General features: G+C 35.3%; 1 protein-coding gene across 1 annotated transcript in view; it reads left to right on the top strand.

Moving 5' to 3' along the window:
• The window catches only part of KDM4C (lysine demethylase 4C), a 352,306-nt gene that overhangs the window by 268,744 nt on the left and 60,823 nt on the right, over positions 1 to 22,739 (top strand). Inside the window, exon 16 of the mRNA XM_044677228.1 lies at positions 4,639 to 4,824. Coding sequence (XP_044533163.1) covers positions 4,639 to 4,824 — 186 coding nt within the window. The remainder of the gene's footprint in view (positions 1 to 4,638; positions 4,825 to 22,739) is intronic.

Here is a 22,739-nt window from a genome sequence, read left to right as displayed (position 1 = left end):
CTTAAACCTTATTCTCAGTTGAAATCAATTCTTAGAGGGAAGAACATCTAGATCCATTGGGATATCGAATTCTATCTTACCCTACAGGGAAGTTGAGTAGAAAAAACCAGCGGAGGGAGTGGGGTGGGGAGTACCAAATGGGAGGGAAAGAGAGGGGGGGAGGTAATTTAATAGACCCTAAAGAAACATAAAAGGGGGGGATTAAGAAGGGAGGGGAGGGGGTAGGAAGGGAAGTAAAATAAGGGTGGGGATTAGGGGGACTGATTAAAAGCAAAACACTGGCATAGAAGTAAATTTTTTTAAATGTTTGCCTAAATTTGGATTTTAATGGTATGCATGATTGGCCCCTTTGTGTCCATAGTTTATCCATCCTCTTCTATACTTTAAATTTAATGCCAGTGCTTTTAGTAAAATCTAACAGTTCAGTATTTTTGGACCTTTTCTTATGCTTCTTAATGGTTCCTCAAAAGCTATGTTGTCCTAATGAATTTGAATTCTGCCAAAATTGATAGGTTTTGAATATATGCCTAGTGACTAACTATTTCTATCCTCTCAAGAACCAGCTTTGTGTAATTTAATTTAAATTTAATTTTTTTGAACTTCAGTTATTGAAGAATGAGGAGTATAGGATCTGCACCAGGGGAGCCAGAGAACCAATACTAATAAAATCAAGCAAGCATTTTTCCTAGTAATGAAGTACTTTAAGAATATCAGCCCAGATCAACACTATGTATTATTCTCTATATTGATATATCCTCAGTTTTTGTAAAGGAAGCAGCAAGGTAGATTTTCATATATTTTGAGAGCTTGGTTATTATAATTTCACATCATTAAATTTCAGTGTTTTTATTGTTGATCCATTTATATTATTGTAGCAATATATATTATTTTCTTGCTTCTGCTTATTTCACTTTTTATCAGTTCATATGTTTCCTTGCTTCTTTGAATCTTCATCTTATATACATTATTTAGGCATTCCCAGTCAGGATGTGCATCTCCTTTTTTTTTTTGCAATGCTGGCAAAAATATTTTGATGTTTTCTGGGTCTCTATTATTCATCATTGTCTTTTTTGAAGATTGTGCCTAGCAGTAGACTCTGTGGGGTAAAGGGATATTAACATTTTCATCACTTTCTTACTTTTCTTTAATGTTGGACTGGTTTAAATTTCCAGCAATATGTATGTTTTCTACGAATCTTTCTTGCCACAGCCCTTCCAATTTTGACATTTCTTATATTTTGTCATCTTAGTCAATTTGTTGGATGTGAAGTGAATCTCCAGTTATTTTGTATATCAGTAATATTAAAAATGCGTCATAATTCTTTTTTAAACTCCACATTTGCAAATGAGGAAAATGAGACCAAAGAGAATGCATTATCTTCTACTTTAATTTAATACTTCCTTTAGGTTTTTTCAACAAAGCACAACTTTTGCACAATATCTAGAAAAAAAAATTTCCTGTTGTTCATACTTTCTCACAATTATTTAAAATTGTCATTCAGATATTTACTTTGAATCTATTTGTGCTATATTCATAGCGTGCCCCTTAACCATGTTAAAATGTCAGATTTTGACTGTTTTGTTTTTGTATTTGGTTCTTTGGCTCTTCTACCACAGTGCTTTATACATCATAGGCACTAAATACATTTTGGAATGATTGAATTAAGACTTGCCTCAATTCTTATAAGTTAAGGTAACAGAGATAGGATCTGAACCACAAGTCATTTGAATCTAAATTCAGTCTTTTTTTCCTACTGCATTATGCTATGTTTATTTCAATAATTAATTCATCAACTCACTTTTGAATGTAAAAAATAAATGGATATAAAGGGATAGATTTAAAAATATTATGGTTTTAAAAGATTTATTGGTAGCCATTAGAAAAATGAAGCCACCTGCCATGTTAAGAGTCAGTTTGAAAGTTACACCCTCTTACCTCCTTTCCCCATCCTGGTTCCACTCCAAATCACCAAAGAGGAGGTGCTTATCCAGCCACTCACTATTTATCCTTCTGTCTACATTATTATGCTTCCTGTCCAAGTAATTACGCAAGAGAGGAAGCCAGTTGACTCTTGGGAAATGTAGTTTTAAAGAGCCCTAAATATCCACAGGAAGTTTAGATCAGGGACCTCAAAATTAGTTCAAGGATTCCAAAATTTCTAATACCACATGAGAGATAATCATTGTTGTCTTTCAGTCTTTTCATTTGTATCCCACTTTTTCTGACCCTATTTGGAGTTTTCTTGTCTAACGTATTGGAATAGTTTGCTATTTTCTTCATCTGCTCATTTTACAGATGAGTAAACTGAGGTTAACAGACAGGGTTAAGCTATTTCCCCAGAGAAACAGAGCTAGTCAATTTCTGAGACCAGTTTTGAACTTGGAACTTTCTAATTCCAAATCTAGCACACTATCATCCATGTAACACCTTAGTTGCCCACATAGTTATATAATCTCCTTAGTGCTAGTAATGCTTTCTGGCATAACTCAGTGCTATAGCATCCAATCAGTTGTCTTACCACTTAATGTACCACATATCACCTGCATTTCTACAAATTAATTTGTCTTCTTTATGCATTTTTATTATCTTAATTTATTCATATTAATCTGGTATAAAATAATCTTCCTATGTGTAGTGTGAAATTTTTTGCTTCTGTTTCTCCCCAACATATAGACATATTTCTTTTCCTGCCTCCTCCCTCCTATATCCACTCCCATTAATGTTCCAAAACTGTGTTATTGTTTGTCATTCTTGACCTAGAGTCTGGCTTTAAAAATTACTGTCAAAAGTTAACTTCGGGGCAGCTGGGTAGCTCAGTGGATTGAGAGCCAGGCCTAGAGACAGGAGATCCTAGGTTCAAATCCGGCCTCAGATACTTACCAGCTGTGTTACCCTGGGCAAGTCACTTGACCCCCATTGCCTACCCTTACCAATCTTCCACCTATAAGTCAATACACAGAAGTTAAGGGTTTTTTTTTAAAAAAAAAGTTAATCTCTTTTAAAGTATCCATTAATTTTTCTAGTGGTTATTAATCTAATTTCCTTCAAAAAAGATCATTGAATTAATTTTTTCTCCTCCCTAGATTAGTTTTGTGTTTGAAGCATCTTTTTAATCCCACAGAGGAAAAAAGCAAGAGTTGGCTTGCCATTTGTTCAGCATATTATTTCTTCCTCTCTTTCAGAATTTGTATGTTGGCTTGTTGTTGATCTCAATTTCATAACTGAATGTTCATAAACATATATACACCTCACAAGTAAAATGAATAAACGTGTGTGTACACACACACACACACACACACACACACACACACACACACACTCTGTGAGCTTCACAGGTTATAGATAGACAACTAGATCAGTAGGTTGCATAGTGGATGGAGTGCTGTTTGGTTCTGACATCAGGAAAACCCATCCTTTTGAGTTCAGATCTGATTATAGGCACTTATTAGATATGTAGCATTGGGTAATTCAGGTCACATCTGTTTGTCGCAGTTTTTGTAATTGTAAACTGAGGATAATAATAGCATCTATCTCACTGAGCTGTTGTGAAGGATCAAATCATATAATACTTGTCATGAGTTTAGCACAGTGCTACACAGTAGATGCTATATAAATTCTGTTATAATTATGTTTATTATAGTTCAAAAGGAAACTGAATCCCAGAGATAAAATAACTTTTGGGGGGGAGGTCACATAGGTAGTAAGTACCAGAGCCAGAATTTGAATTCACATGGTATTATTCAAAATCCAGCCCTCTTTTCATCCTACCACACTACTCATTAATTTCTCTTGGTTTATTCGCTACCAATGTAGTTCTAGAGAATACTAACCCTCTGGGTTTCATTTAAAAATCTTCTATAACATAAAATGTTGGATTTTTCTCTGGCTCTCATAAGAAATGTACTGACATGCTATAAGACTAATTGTCTGCAGTTCAATTTTGGAATTGTGATAATCATTATTGCTATTTTTATTTTTATTCTAGCTTCCTCAGGCACAGTCAGCTACAAATATTTGGCAAAATTAAGCCCTTTGGGGAGATTTTCAATTTACTCAGTTTAGGAAGCAGGCTTTCATGTTAGGTAGTTTGGGTTCAGATTTGGATTATTAAATACTTGAGTCCTCAATTGCCATAGTAGAGCATTTAATGTTCTGAATTTCCTTATAAAGAAAATAAAATTTAAAACCACTCTGTCATCTGTATAGTCTTACAATATTTTTAAAGGATTCCCTCAGGTTTTAAAGCGCTTGTTCCTACTCTCCAGACACATTTCTTGATGTAAAAGTCTGCTGTTTAAACAAAGATAGACTTGGCATTCTAGACTGATTTGCAGAAATGTATTCCGGGCTCATTTCTATATTGTGTGACTTGGCAAAAGTGGTCAGATATGTTTGGCCTCCCTTCCTACCAAAAGTATTTAAACATAGTTAACATATAGTGTATAACATAGTGTGTGACTGTAATCACATAACTTTGCTACAGCTGGAGACCATGGGCTTTGTTGGTAGTGGAAGACCTTTTTCATTTTTTTGTTTTTTGTTTTGTTCTTTTTTAAGATAGTTCTTATGCCATGGTACATTGGAATCAATGAAACTACTGTTCTTCAATTTGCATTACTTTCTGTTTTGTTCCTACAGAAATGCATCTTTTGTAGGCAGAGAGTTAAGAAAGTTTCTGGGGCCTGTATCCAGTGCTCTTATGGGCGCTGCCCAGCTTCCTTTCATGTAACCTGTGCCCATGCCACCGGGGTCTTGATGGAACCTGATGACTGGCCTTATGTAGTTAATATTACATGCTTTCGACACAAGATCAACCAAAATGTGGTAAGTACTTCTTTCCATCTATGGCTTTTATGGCTTTTTATCATTACATCATATTGTATTTTTCCAGAAGAAAAATTAAATCTAGACCCTGAAGCAAAAGCATAGTAAATATTGGGACTAGTATTAATTTGGGATTGTTTCCTATAATTCTGGGGCAGAAATAGGCACTGTGGTGTATCTAGTGCTCCTTATTACCTCTGTGGCCTTGAGAAAATTACTTATAAAATTTTGGCCTTTTTTTCCCCGTAGATTTATTATTTAGTATTATAAATTCTTTAGTACCTATATCCTATGATATTATGATTGTGAACCACTGGGTACCCACGCTTGTCTCAGTGGTTCAATTAGCACTATTGAACCAGTGACTAATTTAATCGTCAAAGATGAGGTCAGACTAGGGAACAATTGATCTTTTTCTTTGTCCAGTTGACCTATTTACATACATTTTTGGATAATCTGATTCTTTATGGAGAAATAGAAGAAATTTTCTTTGAACCTCATATCAGAGAATCCATCCTACTAACCTTAATTACTGCAAGTAATAATGCTTTTTGTTTGTTTGTTTGTTTTTAAGCATCATTCCTTTTTCACTCTGTGACCACTGACTAGTTTTCTTATAATCTATTAGGCAAAATATATTCCCATATGTTGTAGGAAGATATATGCTCTCTTTGTTATGTTATCTCATACTAGCCTCATCATCTCATTTTCTGTCCTCACCCCTGTTCTGATATTTGAGGCTTAAGTAGATACTTAAATAACCCTGCTTTCCATACTTAATAATTAATTCCATGGCCTATCTTTATTCTGTACTTTAGAATTATATCAGAAAGGGTCATATCTTCACTTTTACTCATAACTGCACAACTTCGATACTTCTGAATACTGAAGTTCCCTCTATCTAATCTGAATCTCCTTTTCTTCCATCTATTCCACTGCTATATGCCTATTAAAACTACTCATCTAAAGACAACATTCATCTTCCTCTATACATTTCTGTTATAATACCTTACCTATTCTCTGGCCTTTCTTTTCTCTATTCACAATGTTGACTGGAGTTAGCATGTGTATCTCTAAGTGATCACCTTAGTGCAAATGTTAATAATATGGAAATAGTTGTGGATCCATGACACATGTAAGACCCAGTGGAATTGCTTGTTGGCTATGGGAGGGAGATGGGAAGAGAAGAGGGAAAGAACATGAATCATGTAACCATGGGATAATCCCCCAATTTAATTAATTAAATAAATATGTTCAGATCACACACACAAAAGAAAGTTGTCCATTCAGAAATCAAAGAGGCCCATGCCAATAGATTGAAGAGTTAAGTGTAAGAAAAATGTTGATGTGGGGTATATGAGAGTGTTAGATTATTAAATGTTTTGAATGGCATTTGTACTTGATCCTGGAGTCAAGAAGCAACCATAGGAGTTTCTTGATTGGGAAAGGGTGGAAGGTGATATGGTTGAACTGGCCCTTTAGGAAAATCACTTAGGTGAATGAATGGAGGATACATTAAAGTTGGGAGAGACTTGAGGCACACAGACCCCACCAACAGGCTATTGCAGTAGTCCAAGTACAAGTTGATAAGGGCCTGTGCCAGGGAGTTGGCAGTTTCAGAGGAGAGAAGGGGTCACATGGAAGAGGCATTACAAAGCTGAAATTTGATGGACCTTCTGATATATTCTCTGAATTGTTGAATTTCCAAAAAAGGTCCCAGTATAGGAGAAGAATATAGCTGATCCCCAGTGAGGCCCATCATTTATTTGCTGCTGTTTATGTTATTCTTTCAAAAATCGATTACAATTTTCAAATTCCCCAATCAGAAACTGTAATACTCCTCTATCTGATCATAATCTATCATTCTATTTCTCCCTTTGTCTTTCTCTTTTTAAATTTATTTATTGGATTGCCCAATCCCCTCTTCCTTTGAGAATTTTTTTGGCCCTGACACTTGCTTAGATTTCACTTCTCTACCTGTCCAGGCTTGATCTGATATCCAATTTAACTCTACATTGTACTTTGAAATCCCTTGTTTCTTTGTCCTAACATTGTTTATCTCTTGCCAAAACTGATCCTTGTTTATTCCCACCATCTATCTTCTTTACTTTTACATGCTGAATGTTGTTGGAAAAATTCACACAGCTCTGCTTACTAGATATATTATTTGTTTTGTAGTTGTTCAATCATGTCTGATTTTTTCTGATCCTATGGATTATGTAGCATGCCAGTTGTTTCTATACCCACATATTTTCCAAAGCCTATCCAAGTTTATGTTCATTACTTCTGTGACACTATCCATTTCAGCTTCTGTCATCCTCTTCTTCTTTGGCCATCAGTCTTTCCCAAATTCAGGGTCTTTTCCAGTAAGTCCTGTCTTCTCATTATGTTACCATAGTTTTTAACCTTCAATTTCAGTATTTGTTTTTCCAATGGTCTGAATTAATTTGTAAGTATTGACTAATTTGATCTCTTTGCTGTCAACAGGACTCTCAAAAGACTTCCCAGTACCATAAATCGAAAATGTTGATTCTGCAATGCTCAGCTTTCCTTTTAGTATAACTATTTCTGCTTGAAAAACTAAAACTTTGATTATATGGACTTTTTTTGTTGGCAAGGTGATATCTCTACTTTGTAGTATGTTGCTCAGATATGGCAAATCTATTTTCAAGGACTATCTTTTAATTTCATGGCTACAGATTTAATTACCAAGTGATCTCTAAGTCTACGAATATAAAATCTTATATTGCTTCCATTTCTTCTCTCTATTTGCCAGGAAATAATTAGAACAGTTGCCATGATCTTATTTTTTTTAATGTTATCATTCAAGCCAGTTTTTGCACTCTCTTCTTTTACCCTCATCAAAAGTTTTCTTAATGCTTCTTCAGTTTCTGCCATCAGAGTGATATTGTCTACTTTATCTTGAGATTATTGATATTTCTCCTTTTAACTTTAATTCCAGCTTTTGAATCATCTATTTTGGCATTTCACATAATGTATTGTGCATATAAGTTAAATAAATATGGTGGCAACTTTTTCCAATCTTAAATCAATCAGTTGTTCCATGTTTAGTTGTAACTATTGCTTCTTAACCCACATATATATTCCTCAGGGGAGAAGTAAGATGATTTGGCACTCCCATGTCTTTAAGGACTTGCTACATTTTGTTGTGATCTACACAATCAAAGGTTTTAGTGTATTTATTGAATGTTGGCAATTTGGTCTCTAGTTTCACTGCCTCTTTGACTACTAATTTGTACTTCTGATAATTTTTAGCATGTTATCCAACGTCAACTGGGGCCTTCCTTGATCAAGGCAAACCTCCCTTTTCTCCCCAATTATTCTGCAGTATCACTCCTCACAGAGACTTTTCTAAACTTTTGCTCTTTTCCTCAAGCCTGCAGACCTACCTTGCTCCCCTGAGTGTATTATCTCTCATTTTATTGAGAAAACTGAGGTCATTGTATAAGAATTTCTTCTTTCTCTCATCTCTTAATTGCAAACATTTTGATATCCCTGGTGTTCTTCTCCATTCCACTAGTCTCAGATAATAAGGGTCCCTTTTCTTTCCTAAGGTCAACCTCTCCAGTATTGGCAGGTAGTAGATACAGAGCACTGGACTTGAAGTCAAGAATTTGTGAGTTCACATCCACCTTCAGACATGCACTAGCTGTGTGATCCTAGCAAATCACTTAATCTCTTTTTCTTGGTTTCCTCATCTGTAAAATGAAGATGACATCTGTAGTATTCCGAGATTATTGTAGGATAAAATAAAATAATATTTTCAAATCATTGTGCCTATAGAAATGCTAGTTATTGTTATGTTGCCTCATTTTTTTTCCAGATTACAGCCTCCATCGTCTATTTTCCTCTCCTTGCCTGCTGTTGCCTTCAAACATATCAAATTCTCCCTCATCCTTAAACAAAGCTGTCACCAGATCTACTCCCTAGATTAAACTTTCATCCTCCTTATTATAATCTTACCTTTTCCAGCCATACTCCTAGAAAGAACTGCTTATATTTAATATGGCTATTTCCCTTCTATACTTCTTTGGTTTCTAATAATGTTTTCTTAACTGAAACTTTTTCCCCTTAATTTCAAATTCTTAAGTTGCCAAATGATGAACTTTTCTCAGTCTTCATCCTTTGTAATGTCTTTGCTGCATTTGGCACTGCTTTACCCTCCTTTTGTTCTGAATACTCTCTCTCCCCTGAAGTCTTGCAACCATATTCTTCCCTGGTTATCCTTCTACTCCTCTGAGTAGATCTGAGTGTTCTCCTACTCATCATCCACATCATATCCCCTAACTATTCTCCAAGGTTCTGTCCTTGGCTCTTTAATTTTCTTTTTTTAAACAGTCTCTCCTGGTGACTTCATTAACTCCCATGGGCTTAATTATCATCTCTATCCTGACTCCCCCCTGATTTATATACCCAGCCACAGTCTCTTCCTGGACTTCAATTTACCATCACCAGTAATTAGTTTGACATTTAAAATTGGATGTTCCAGAGATAATCTCTAACTCCACAAGACAAAAATAGAATTCATTATCCCTACCCCTAATGATACCTTCTTCCAAACTTTCCTGTTTCTGTCTTTCTAATCCTTGAGGTGATAATCTTTGAATTATGCCTAATTCTTCACTTTATCTCACTTCACACATCATCTAGTCAGCTGACAAATCTTGCTATTTTGATCTCCACTACATTTCTCAACTTTAATCCCATCTGTCTTTTTTGCTAAATTTTTATAAAAGCATTCTAATCGGTCTCTCTATCTGAAGTATCTCTTTACTTTACTCCAGCCTGTACATTGTTGCCAAAATGATTTTTCCTTAAGTCATGTTAACCTTCTTGCTCACTGTGGACCAGTGATTCCCTTTTGCTTCAAGTATCACATATAAAATCCTTTGTTTATTTTTTTAAAAGGGTTTTGCAATCTAGTTTCAACATACCTTTCTAATACTAATGTACATACTTCCTCTCTCATCCTCATTATCCACCCAAATTGGTTTTCTCTTTGTTCTTCATTCACAAAACTCCATCTCTCCACCTTTGTAGTGGCAGGTCTCAGTGTCTGAAGTGTTCTCTGAATCCTGCAATCTCTTCCCTACTCCTAACTAACTCCTTTCTTCCTTCAGGATGAAGTTTAAGCACCACCATCTACATGAAGCTTTTCTTGTTCTCTTAAATTGCTCCTGCACTCACTTATATTTAACTTATATGTGTGTATTATTTTTATATTTATTTTAAAATATTCATACATGTACTTGTCTCTACTGTCAAAATATAAATTTCTTGCAAGTAGGAATTATTTCATTTATTGGATTATTTTCCCCAACATCTACCCCAGGGCCTGACACATAGTGAACACTTAATAAATATTTTATTTATTGATTGATTGATATGTTTCCACTGTACTGTTTTCAGCCACAATCGAGTGTGGTTTTAGAAACTAGTATACAGAGTTTCATTCATTCATCTCATATATATATATATATATATATATCACTTTTTATGTGAAGTATCCAACATTTACAAGAAACAAAATGGAATTTTTCAAAAGAAAGCCAATTGCATAACAATCAGGATAGTCTTGAGATTTAAGTCCTCAAAATCATATATGTGTCCCAGAAGTAGCTAATCTATGAATTTCCTAGGATAGTTTATATTGTTATTTGTTAGCTATAGCCACTAGAGGGAGATCTGATATTTTTATACCAAAGTTGGGCTGAGTTGCTTTCAAAAAGTTCTTTAAAAAATAATATCCATTGAAGGCCCAAATAAGGATGCCAACATATCTTCTATCACCTTTCTTTTGTTTTTTGAAGTGCATATAACATCAAAGATACACATGAAATTCTTCTGAAACTATTACTGATTGGAAATATGGAATTTATTTTAATGAGAGTCATATCTGCTACAAATCTCTATCTGGACTGTGTATCTGAGAAAGAAAACAAACTTTTCCCTCTCCTTTATAAATTGTTTTATTCTTTTAAAAATGTCCATTTTGGAAAGTATTAATTTCAATTCAAATTGTTTCACTTGTTCTCTTCCCCTTTAATACTTCAGGTCCCATTAGTGCATCCCAATAAAAGGAATCATTACTGGGTGAAACTGGGTGAAAAAAATGAAAAAAGCGGGCAGTGAACCCACTTATGAAGCTATTGCAGAGTTTCGGTTAGAAGCAACAAAGACTTGAACTAAGGTGGTTGTGTAGGTAAAACAAAAGAGGACAAATGTTAAAGCTGTCGAAGATTTGGAATTGAGAATGGATTAGTTATAGATGGATTTGGGGAGAGGGCAAGAGAAGGGAGATTGAAGATGACTCTGAAATGATAAATATGAGTAACTGAAAGGATAGTAATATCTGACAAATAGAGAAATTATGAAATGGTGAGGGTGTTAGATTGGAGTTTCCTGGGGGAAAAAATTGAATTCCGTTTTTACTGTTAAATTTGAATGTCTACAATGGAAAAAGTCCAACAAACAGTTGTCAATATGAGAGTTTATAGTTTAGGAAAGAGAGTAGGGAAGAGACCCACCTCCACCTGTTTCATTCTCCATGTCACCCCCCAGACCCAAGGTAGATAGATAGAAAGATAAAATAGATTAATCCTTATTATAAAAATATAGGGGGAGAACAAAAAAATCCAGCTGCCCGAGGGTATTTAACAGAGTAAAACTCACCTCAGCAACTCCTTTAGGGCATTACTAGATTATGTACAACATAAAATAGTAATACACGTTCAAAGTGCTTTCCCCAACTCTTCACAAAAATGCTAAGTTTTCAATATATTTAGTCTTAAATAAAAGGTCAGATAATTTATTTTAAAAACCCTTACCTTCTGTCTCAGAATCAATTCTAAGACAGAAGAGCAGCAAGGACTAGACAATTGAGGCTAGGTGGCTACTTGCCCAGGGTCACACTAGTAGATAGTGCCCAAGTCCATATTTGAACCCAAATTCTCCCAACTCCAGGCTTGTTGCTCTATCTACTATGTTACCTAGCTGGTCCAAGGCTAGACAGTTTTTTAAAGGAAGCATTTTAGAAGGGATTTTTGAGAAGAGCCTTATTACAGTGGGGAAAGTGACAGATTTGGTACCAGAGAAGATGGGTTTCTGTTTGTGACCTCAGCTAAGTCATTTAACTTATTTGGCCGTTTTCTTCTAAAAGCAAGAAACTAGACTCAGCCTTCTGAGGCTACTTCTAGCTTTAAGTTTGTCATAAAAAATTGCTTTAAAATAGCAAAAGAAGATGTATTGAAAGGATTAAACTCCCCTTTAACCTGTCTAGGCCTTAGTTTTCTCCTCTCTAAAATGGAGTTTACTAATAAATGTATGTACTCCCCGCTTCCCAGGGTTGTTATGAGGAAAGTGCTTCATAAATTTTAAGCTTTATTTTATATATTTTATTATTATATTATAATTATATATTATATATGTAATGTTATATTTATATAAATATTATATTTTATATATGTGAATCCTCATCATTACTATTATCTGCCATGTTGACTTTTTAAAAGTATCTTTATCTCCAGGTGATAGGGAATGAATGACTTGTTACTCTACTGCTCTTTTTAACTGAAGAAAAGAGGAAGTGGATTCAGGATTGAATTTCATTCACAAAATTCTCTTAAATAGTAAATATTTGATACACAGAAGTAAGATGAAACATGTTTTTTCACATGAAACATAGGACAATCCAATCTGTCTTACTTTCTTAAAAGTTGGTATGCCATTATGAACACTTCAGTTAGGGAGTTCATGGACATTAAAGAAGTTTTAATTGCACAAGTCTCTGGAGATCATTCTATAGAGATTTTTTTTTTGATTATTCACAATAAACTCATGCTGTTCATATGCTTATTCTTAGTTTTCACTATACTAATTCAGTTTAAATATTTTTTCCTTTCACAATGTAGTTCACATTAAAAAACTATCAAAGGAGATCTTTGTATATGAAAAGTAGATTCATAAGCACCAATTAAATTTATACTAAATTTTGACAAATAACTTCAATTAAGAGGAATAGTACCTTTTAGGTTTTAATCAAAGCATAATATTTTCCCGTATTTTTTATTAGCATTTTATGTAGTAGTGAGGAAACAAGTATAAGATAATTTTCTTTTTTTTTTTCCAAGAGACAAAATAAACATCATCAAGACATTATAATTACAGGAAAGTACACTCGAAGTGATATGTATTTACTTTTGTCAAACCATATTAAGCTAACATAATACTATTAAGAATGATATGAACTCATAACTAAGCAATGAGAGATAGAACATAATATATTAGAGAACTAGATCAGTACCCCAGGAGACCTGACTGCTAGTCCTTAGGTATGCCAACCAATTCTATTTTGTACATATTAAATTTGAAATGCCTACAATTAGAAAAATTTGACAGACAGTTAATATGAGTATATGGCTTGGGAAAGAGAGTAGGGCTGGATAAAAGTAGTTCCTAAAAGCATAACTGTCTTGGAGTAGACTTATAACCACCAGTCTCTTCTCATCCTCCACCAAAAGAAAGTAAATCCTCACTGTAAGAAACCAAGTGGAGAGTAACAAAGATCCAGCTGTCTACATCTATATTTAAAATAGTACAAAGCCATCTTAGGAACCCCTGAGAGGAAGGGTCAGCAACCTTTTTGGCCGTGAGAGCCATAAATGCCACATTTTTAAAAATGTAATTTTGTGAGAGCCGTACAGTGCTCACAGTGTACGCTCCTGTAACAGCGCCTAAAAAAAATTGACTTTATGGCTCCTGAAGAAAGAGCCAAATCTGGCCCTCAAAAGAGCCAGATATGGCTGGAGAGCCATACATTGCCAACCCCTGCCTGAGAGTATCACTGGAGTGTGTATGTACAACATAAAGCAGTAATAAATATTCCTTATGCTGCCCTTGAGTCATCAAGAAAATATTAAATTATCAATGTATTCTGACTATTATGAGGTCAGAGAATTTAGAAAGGATACATTTTAAGCTGGCCAATTCTGGCTTTTAAGATTTCATTTTCTTGTTTTAGTTCATGTATTTCCTTTTTTTTCAAATTGTCTTCAGCCTCTCTTGATTGCTTCTTGAGTTCCTGAAGTTTTTGAGCTAATTGAACTTTGAGATCTTCCAAATCCTGTGTCCAATTCCCTAGAACTTCTTCCTCTTCTTCTATTTCTATTTCATTTGCTCTTTCTTCACTTCCTTGAAAGAAGCTGTCAATTGTAATTTCTTTTCTCTTTTTTCTGTTGTTTACTCATATTTTTTCCTTTTCTGTTCTGCTAGTTTGAGCAGATGGATTTAGTGAGCTTTGATGAAAGATCTTCCTCCAGCTCGCAATGGAGGTTTGTAGTTACTTTCTCTGCAGGGGGAGGGGTGTTGAAGTTTCCCTACCCTCTGAAGACTTCTTCTCTGTCCAATTGATGGGATTAAGCCTGTATTGATTGGATCAGTCTGTACTGCTTAATGTGCTCTGAGGTTAAAACCTCAAGAAGGGGGGGAAAAAAATTGAGGGGAAGAGGAGGAGTGTTTTTGTTGTGCTGAGCTGTCCAACAGTAAGGTCTCCCAGCTCTGTCCTTGTGTTTGATCTGGTTTTCTTTCATCTTGAAGCCCTTTGTTCTCTATCTCAGTGTGATGAAGCCAAGTGGTCTGAAGTCTGAGGTTTGGCTCCCTCTAAGCAGCCATCTTCTGAGCATTTTTGCTGTGTTTCTCTGGCTTTCTCCTCCAGTCACCTCCCCGGTCCAACACCAGCAAGGCCCTCTCTCTGGGCCAGTGCACCCACCCACCCTGAGATTTTAGGGGCCACTGGAGACTCCACACAGCTAGTTGGGGAGGGGTCCTGGGATTCCCCTTCTATACCCTCACACCTGACAATTTAAGAATTCAAGCCTTTTTCTTGTCGTACCTTTTTAGCTGTCTAGCAGTAGGATTTCTCCTGCTCTGTCCCATTGTTAGATTTTGTCCTCTTTTCTTCTCGAAGCGCATTATTTTCTATCTTTGTGTGGAAGGGTGCAGAGTTTTTAAGATTCGCTCTGTTAAGCTACCATCTTTCCAGAATCCCGAAAGATTACATTTTAGAAGGGATTTTCTAATTCATTGTACAACCTTGAGATAGTCACTTAACTCCTCTACACCTAAATTTGCTTGATCATAAAAGGAGAATTGGAATGACTATCTCCTCTCTAGTCTTCTCTAGCACCCTGTGATTCTTCTTTTAATTATACTTTCCTTCTTTAGATTCTTTCCTTGAACTCTTATCCAACTGTTCCATAATTTTAATTAAATAAAAGTTCTCTACTGTGGTACTAATTCTCCACTGTGGCTTTTTAAACACAAACAGAAGCATCAGAACAAATCCAAAAGATAATTAGTGTAATATTCCTTGACTAGAAACTCCCAAGTTTGTTATCAAGATATGTGCCTTATGAACTACCAGAAAGTCATCTTGACTCCTAAAGCATTACAGCCTATATTGGAAGGCTTTTAACCAAAGGAAGGAACAATTATACAGGACAACTAATGCAATGCAATGACCATATGACCATATGTACTGAGGTGCTACAAGAATCAAATTTGCTCTTTCCTCTAGCCTCATGCATTCAACCACTGTTGGCATTTTATTTTAGCATGAGTAACAAATTCCTTTCCTTCCCAATCCCATTCTTTAAAATATGCCACCAGAGACATAAACTAATATGTTATTAATCATAGTATGCACCTTAGGCTTTGGCATATATTCTACATTAAGCAATACTTCCTACTACATTTAAAATGAGATCTGTCCTACCTGTGTAATCTGTAGTTTTGTTTCTTCATCTCTAAGGTGATGTTAACAATAATACTTATGTGTAAGATTATTTTCTAACTTTAAAACAGTATGAGAAGTTGTATTTGGTGGTGTTATTCTTTATGTAGATTAAATTATATATTATATTTCAGCTCTAAATTCCTGGAACTAGAAATTATAAGATTCAAATCTCAATTAGTCTTTTTTATATGAAATTATTAAAATTGTTCATTTTGAGACTTCTTAAGCAACTCTATCAAAAAAGACCTAACAATTAGGACAGTCAGGAAAGACTTTGTAGGAGGTAGCACATGACCATGAAGAGAGCCTTGAAGGTATTCTAAATGGTTGGCATTAGGAGGTTGTGCATTCTGAGGGGACAACTATTACAAAATCACCAAAGTAGAAAATGGAATATCAAATTTAGGAAACAGTAAGAATATCATTTTGGACTGAATACAGTGCATCTTAGTGGGAATAATATTAAATAATTTTGGAAAGGTATGTCATGGCATATTGGAGAGAGAGAGATGGCCTTGAACGTCGGAAGATCTGGGTTCAAATTCTGACTCTGAAATATACTGACTGAAGGACCCTGTGCAACTTACTTAATTTTTGTATAACTCAGAATGACTCTATAGCATCAGTTTAAGAGAACATCATTACTCTGCATTGACAAAGGATGCTTCCTAACAGGTGTTCATTACACTGATGAAATCTCTAGTTGAGTCAAATATAAAACAACCCTGAAAAAATAGGCCAAAAGCAAGTTATGTAGGGTTTCAAATGCTAAAATAAAGTGTTTGTATTTTATTCTAATGAAATTAAAGAGGAACTGAAGATTGCCAAATGACGTGATTAGACTTTTACTTTAGTAAGAATATATGTCATCTGTATGAAGGATGAATTGGAATGATAGAATTCTAGTTAGGAGATTATTGAAGTGGCTCAAGTAAGATGTGATAAGGATAGTAGTGTGAGCATAGAGAAGGAGATCAATTTGAGAGATGTTGTGAAGGTTAAATTGACAGAATTTGAAATTTGGGGTGGAGGATATCTTATAACTTTTTAAAGAGCTGTGCTTATTCTTTATAATTTTATAATTTTTTTTTCTTTTTTGTTCTTTCCATCTACTTCATTGTATATGTTATTTTCTTGGATCTGGTTATTTCACTTTGTGTCACATTACATAAATTTTCCCATGTTTTCTCCATGCTCATTAAAATCTTACTTATTTTTTTAACTGAAAAACTAATTAATTAATTAGGAATATTTACCCATGGCTAAATGATTCATGTGTTTCTTTCCCCTCCCTCTCGCCCCATAGCTGACGTGCAATTCCACTGGGTTTTATAAGTATCACTGATCAAGATCTGTTTCCATATTATTCATAATTGCATTAGGGTGATCGTTTAGAATCTACATCTCCAATCATATCCCCATCAATACATGTGTTCAAGCAGTTGTTTTTCTTTTGTGTTTCTACTCCCATAGTTCTTCCTTTGAATGTGGATAGTGTTTTTTCTCATAAGTCCCTCAGATTTGTCCTGGGTCATTGCATTGCTGCTAGTAGAGAAGTTCATTAAATTCAATTGTGCCACAGTGTTTATGTCTCTGTGTATAATGTTCTCCTGGTTCTGCTCCTTTTACTCTGCATCAATTCCTGAGATCATTCCAGTTCACATGGAATTCCTCCAGGTTATTATTCTTTTGATCACAATAGTATTCCATCACCAACAGCTACCACAATTTGTTTAGCCATTCCCCAATTGAAGGGGGCATACCCTACCCTCATTTTCCAATTTTTTACCACCACAAAGAGCGAGGCTATAAATATTTTTGTACAAGTCTTTTTCCCTATGATCTCTTTGGAGGTGAATATAAACAGTATAAGCAGTGGTATGGCTGAGTCAAAGTGCAGACAATCTTTTAAAGCCCTTTGGGCATAGTTCCAAATTGCCATCCAGAATGGTTGGATCAATTCACAACTCTACCGGCAATGCATTAATGTCCCAATTTTGCCACATCCCCTCCAACATTTATTTCTTTCCTTTGTTGTCATGTTAGCTAATCTGCTAGGCATGAGGTGGTACCTCAGAGTTGTTCTGATTTGCATTTCTGTAATTATAAGAGATTTAGAACACTTTTTCATGTGCTTATTGATAGTTATGATTTCTTTATCTGAAAATTGCCTATTCATGTCCTTTTGTCCATTTATCAACTGGGAAATGGCTTCATTTTTTTTGTACAATTGATTTAGCTCATTATATATTTGAGTGATTAGTCCTTTGTCAAGAGTTTTTTGTTATAAATATTTTCCCAATTTGTTGCTTCCCTTCTAATTTTGGTTGCATTGTTTTTGTTTGTACAAAACCTTTTTAATTCAATGCAATCAAAATTATTCATTTTACATTTTGTAGTTTTTTTCTAGTTTTTATTTGGTCTTGTAATATTTCCTTTCTCAAAAATCTGACAAATATACTAATCAGTGTTCACCTAATTTACTTAGAGTTTCCTTCTTTATATTGAAGTCATTCACCCATTGTGAATTTATCTTGGTTTTGCGTGTGAGATATTGATCTAAACCTAATCTCTCCCATACTGTTTTCCAATTTTCCCACCAGTTTTTGTTAAATACTGGAGCTGGGCTCTTTGGGTTTATCATAGATGGTCTTGCTGAGGTCATTTACCCCAAGTCTATTCCCCTGACCCTCCCTTATGTCTCTTAGCCAGTACCATATTGTTTTGATGACTGCTGCTTTATAGTACAGTTTTAAGATATGGTACTGCTAGGCCATCTTCCTTCACATTTTTTTTTTTTCATTATTTCCCTTGATATTTTTGATTTTTTTCTTCTTCCCAGTGAACTTTGTTATAGTTTTTTTCTAATTCAGTAAAACCGTTTTTTAGTAGTTTGATAGGTATGGCACTAATAAATAAGTAATTTAATTTGGATAGGATGGCCATTTTCCTGGACAATGTGGCTATACTTTGGTCTCTCTCCAGCTCTTATATAATCCTCCATTGTTGCCATATTGGGAGCTTGAATACCCGGACAACAAGCATTCTGACACTGAAAACTATTTTGTGCATTAAATCCATAATTGTTTGGAGCAGATGTGCAATCAGCAGTCCCTATTTGACCTGGGATCTTGGAGAGTGGTGAAAGTTGCAAAGGCTGAAGACATCGTCCTGCAAAGTCAACTCTGAGTAGGGAATAGACCTGTATTCTCATGCACAGTCTGCAGACATCTCTCCCTACCTGGTTATTTTGGATCATCAGCTGTGGAGGAGTTGGTTCCTGGTACCCTGAAGATGTCTCTGGAACAGTTGTGAGACCCCAGATCCAAGCCTTCTTCCTCAGGTCCTTATCCAAGCTGTCAAACCTGGCAGAAGCCAGGTTGGCTAAGGAACTTACCCTTTTGACTCCAATCCTGGACAGTTAGATATAGTTTCACCTCACTCTCTCTCCTATTCTCTCAAAAAACATTTAAACTGTTTTCTCTGTGTGTTTTTCTTTGTATCTTGACGTTTCCATAGTGCGTATTTATTATACTCCCGAGTTTATCCCTTGTCTAGGAGAAGCAGGATGACAGTTAGGGCCTAACTATCACTTCAGTCAACAGCTTTTTCCTTAACAGTAAACCCATTTTCCCTAACTTGTGTGGTCCCCGCTACTATACATTCCTGTCTCCTTCTCACCCCTTCTGAACCCACATATAATATTTAAGTTATCTCCCCTGGTTTTCCCATAAGAAAGTGTTATCAGATTTACTCAGCCTCTGATAGCCTATCCTTCTTTGTGAGTTTAAACTGTCAGTGGCAGTTGCCCAAAACACCTACTGGTTTCTCAGAGATTAACTTATATTTATATATTCCTTTAAAACTAGCTTTTGTCCTTCCCATGGTCATTTTTTCCTTTTTGTCATAAAATCTTCTCTTGGGATTGTTTCTGCCTTTCAAATGTCCCTAGGTATTTGGATTCCCCTTGTCTTAAAATTGAATAAAGTCTTTTTAAAAACCAAATCTTTCTAGGTTTTACCCATTGTAAATTCCCTATCTCCATTTATAGAATATATTTCTACCTCTATGGGAGTATTCTTTAATAAAGACCCTTCTTGCCATTGAAATGAAAATTTCCATTTCCATTTCCTTTGAGTCAGTCCTTCCTTTGGTATAGTTATCCATTCCCCTCTTGACCATCTTTTTCTTGAGACTTATTTTCTCTCCATTGCTAATCTTTGACTAAATTAGAACGTCCCACATATTACCTTCTCTCTTCCTTCCCTCTCTTCATTTTTGGCCTTCCCATTCTGTACTTTAGTCACACAAAAAAATACTGATTCATCAATAACCAGGATATAGTGAAATTTAGTCCATGTTATCTCAAGACTGTTTTTCTACCATCACTTATTCTGTTTGATTTCTGTTTTCATTCTAGTCTGTATAATTTTAGAAACATATCTCTTAGTAGTCTCTTCGTTCTTTTGTGGTTAGTGTTCTTGGTTGATGCATTTGAATTTCTTGTATTTATTTCATCTAAGGTATTTGTTAAGCAATTTCTACAGGTCTATTTTTCTTTCTTAGAATTATTTGAAAGCCTCTTTTATTGAATATCCATTTCTTTTCATAGTTAGCTTCAGACTTATAGGGATTGTCATCTCACGGTGCATCTTGTGCTCCTTTTCCCTTTGGAATATATCATTCCATTGCTTCCTGGTCTTTTTGGTGGGCGAAAAACAGTTTTGTATTATTCAAATTTTATTTGCGTTATATTTAAAAGTATTTTTTTGTTGGTCACTTGCATAATTTGTTGTGTGACTGGATTTATTCAGCTTAATTGCTGTGTCTTGGATTTGGAGTAAAGATTGTTGTTTTGGTTTTCTTAGAGATAATCTGGTGATTCTTTTATTTGGCATTTTTTCTGTGTTTACAAGCTCTGTGAAGTTTTCTTGTATTATTTCCTGTAAGATGATTTTCAGAGAGAGAGAGAGAAAAGAGTGAGTGTGTGTATGTGTGTGTGTGTGTGTGTGTGTGTGTGTGTGTGTGCGCGCGCCCATGTGTGCGCACATGTTTGTGTTCTTAGGAGACCCATAATCCTTAATTTGATTCTGTATTCAGTGTTCAAGATCATTGTTTTGCTTTTATAGACATATTTTCACTTAACATTATTGATTTTTTGCTTTACTACTTCAAATTGCTTTTCATTTCTATATGTTTATGTTACCCATTAGTAATTTTCTCTTTTGTTCATTTGAGACTGACCTCTATGGTTTTTCCATTTTGCAAATTGTTTCTGCTCTACAAACCTTAAATTCTGCTTTCCCAATTTTTCTCTTTTAAACCTCATGGGAATTCCCAAGAGTCTTCTGCTTCATCACATGTTGATTCATTTTCCTTTGCCTTGCAACATTTATTTATAGATGGTTTGACTCTCTTAATTCTTCTGGAGGCCATATTCTTTCTGTTATTAATATCTTTCCTGTTGATTTATGTGCTTCTGCTCAGGGTCTTTAACTGAATTTTATGCCTTCTGAGGTCTTTAGCAGTTTCATTGTTTTTTTCCCTCACAGTCCTCTATTGCTTACTATGTGACTCCTTTTCTTTTAATCATGGATGCCCCAGGAACTATATTTCAAAACCACCTTAGCCTCCTCCTATAATTGGTAATTCACATTTTTCTAGCTTCAATCCTTTCCAAGTGACTTCTGAGGGCATAGAGCCCATTACATTTATTGAAGTGCCATACACATGGTCGTTTGCTTGCCACAGTTCCTTCTTTTCTTCATATTTTAGCTGATCTTTGTTGTAGCATTTTGTTTTGTCCCAATGTTTTGCCAAACAGAGCAGTCTTTTATCTTTTATTTTTCCATAGCATAAGGATAAGAGTGATTAGGAGCTGATCTAAGTTCTGTTATGTCAGAATTTAAATTTAGGTTTTATGCTAAATATTAGAATTCTAAAGTAATAGTGTTGTTCCCAATTTAAAAATATTATAGCTTTCAGAAAATGTAGATAAAGAGACAGAAAGTATTGCCTAGCTACAAAATATCCTAAGTTTAATCCTAATGAATCCAGACCGCAAATGGGAATCTGAAAGTGAATCTCACCAGAATCCAAAGTCCTAATTAGGAAGCCAAAATTCGAAGAACCAGGAGATGCTGAAGAATCCGCCGAGAACCTTCAGTACACACAAGGCTAAGACTGCCAAGAATATTACCAGAAGTCTGTGTTGAAGGGAGTGTCCCATCAAAGAGCCAATGAGCAAAGAGGGTCACCTTACTGAAGAACCAAGGAAGGAATCACTCAACTCACCACTGCAAGATCCAAGGAAAAAGTCTCTTCCTCTAGTTTAGCTCACCAATGCAGAGAGAGCTGCTGAATCCTTTAGCTTGCCTTTTTAAAGCAACTTTCTTGATGATACTTCCTGTCACTTCCCCACTTTACAAGAGCAAATTTCATTCTTTCAATTTGCCCAGCACTGCCCAAGGTGAGGCATTGGCCCATGGAGTTGTTACCCACTCTATCAAGTGACTTGTGAACTCTCATACTTAGTGTCTGGTAAGGTACTAAGTAGAGGTACTTAAGTTTTTGATTGATTAACTTAAAAGTTGCTGATTTACAGATAGAGTTTAATTCACTCTTCAAAGTTATAAGCATTTGGGTAAACTTAGCTCTATTTGAGTGTGATGGCTGGTGAAGGGTGGTGGTAGTGATAAGCATTTTAGATGTTGGGGATTAGTCTTCTCTACTTGTTATTCATCTAGGGCTTTTGCTGTTATTTTGCCTCATTATAGTTCTTAATCGCTTGTTATTGTCTTGCCAGTCTTGTCCTTCACTGGCTTGCTAGGGTTGTAATTCTTTCCCGATAGAGTTCTTGTTATTTCGTATAGCCTCTTCATGTTCCCCTGCCCAGCTGCTGTTTCTGCTTCTTCGGTCATATCGTGAATGAACCGTCTCTTGTCATATCTTGTGCTCTTCTTGACTTGACGGTTAATTTCCCAGTACTGTGTTCGAAGTTCTTCTTTCTCCTGTTGATCTTGGCACTGGCTGATCTTCTGTTTCAAATCTCTTCTCTGTTGTATCTTGGCCCATGTCTCTTGTGTTAACCATTCCTTGCGCT

Source organism: Gracilinanus agilis, chromosome 1 (assembly GCF_016433145.1).
Source record: "Gracilinanus agilis isolate LMUSP501 chromosome 1, AgileGrace, whole genome shotgun sequence".
In the NCBI taxonomy this organism is placed as follows: Eukaryota; Metazoa; Chordata; class Mammalia; order Didelphimorphia; family Didelphidae; genus Gracilinanus; species Gracilinanus agilis.
The sequence above is the reverse complement of the archived record's forward strand: the minus strand, read 5'-3'. Positions and strand labels throughout refer to the sequence as shown.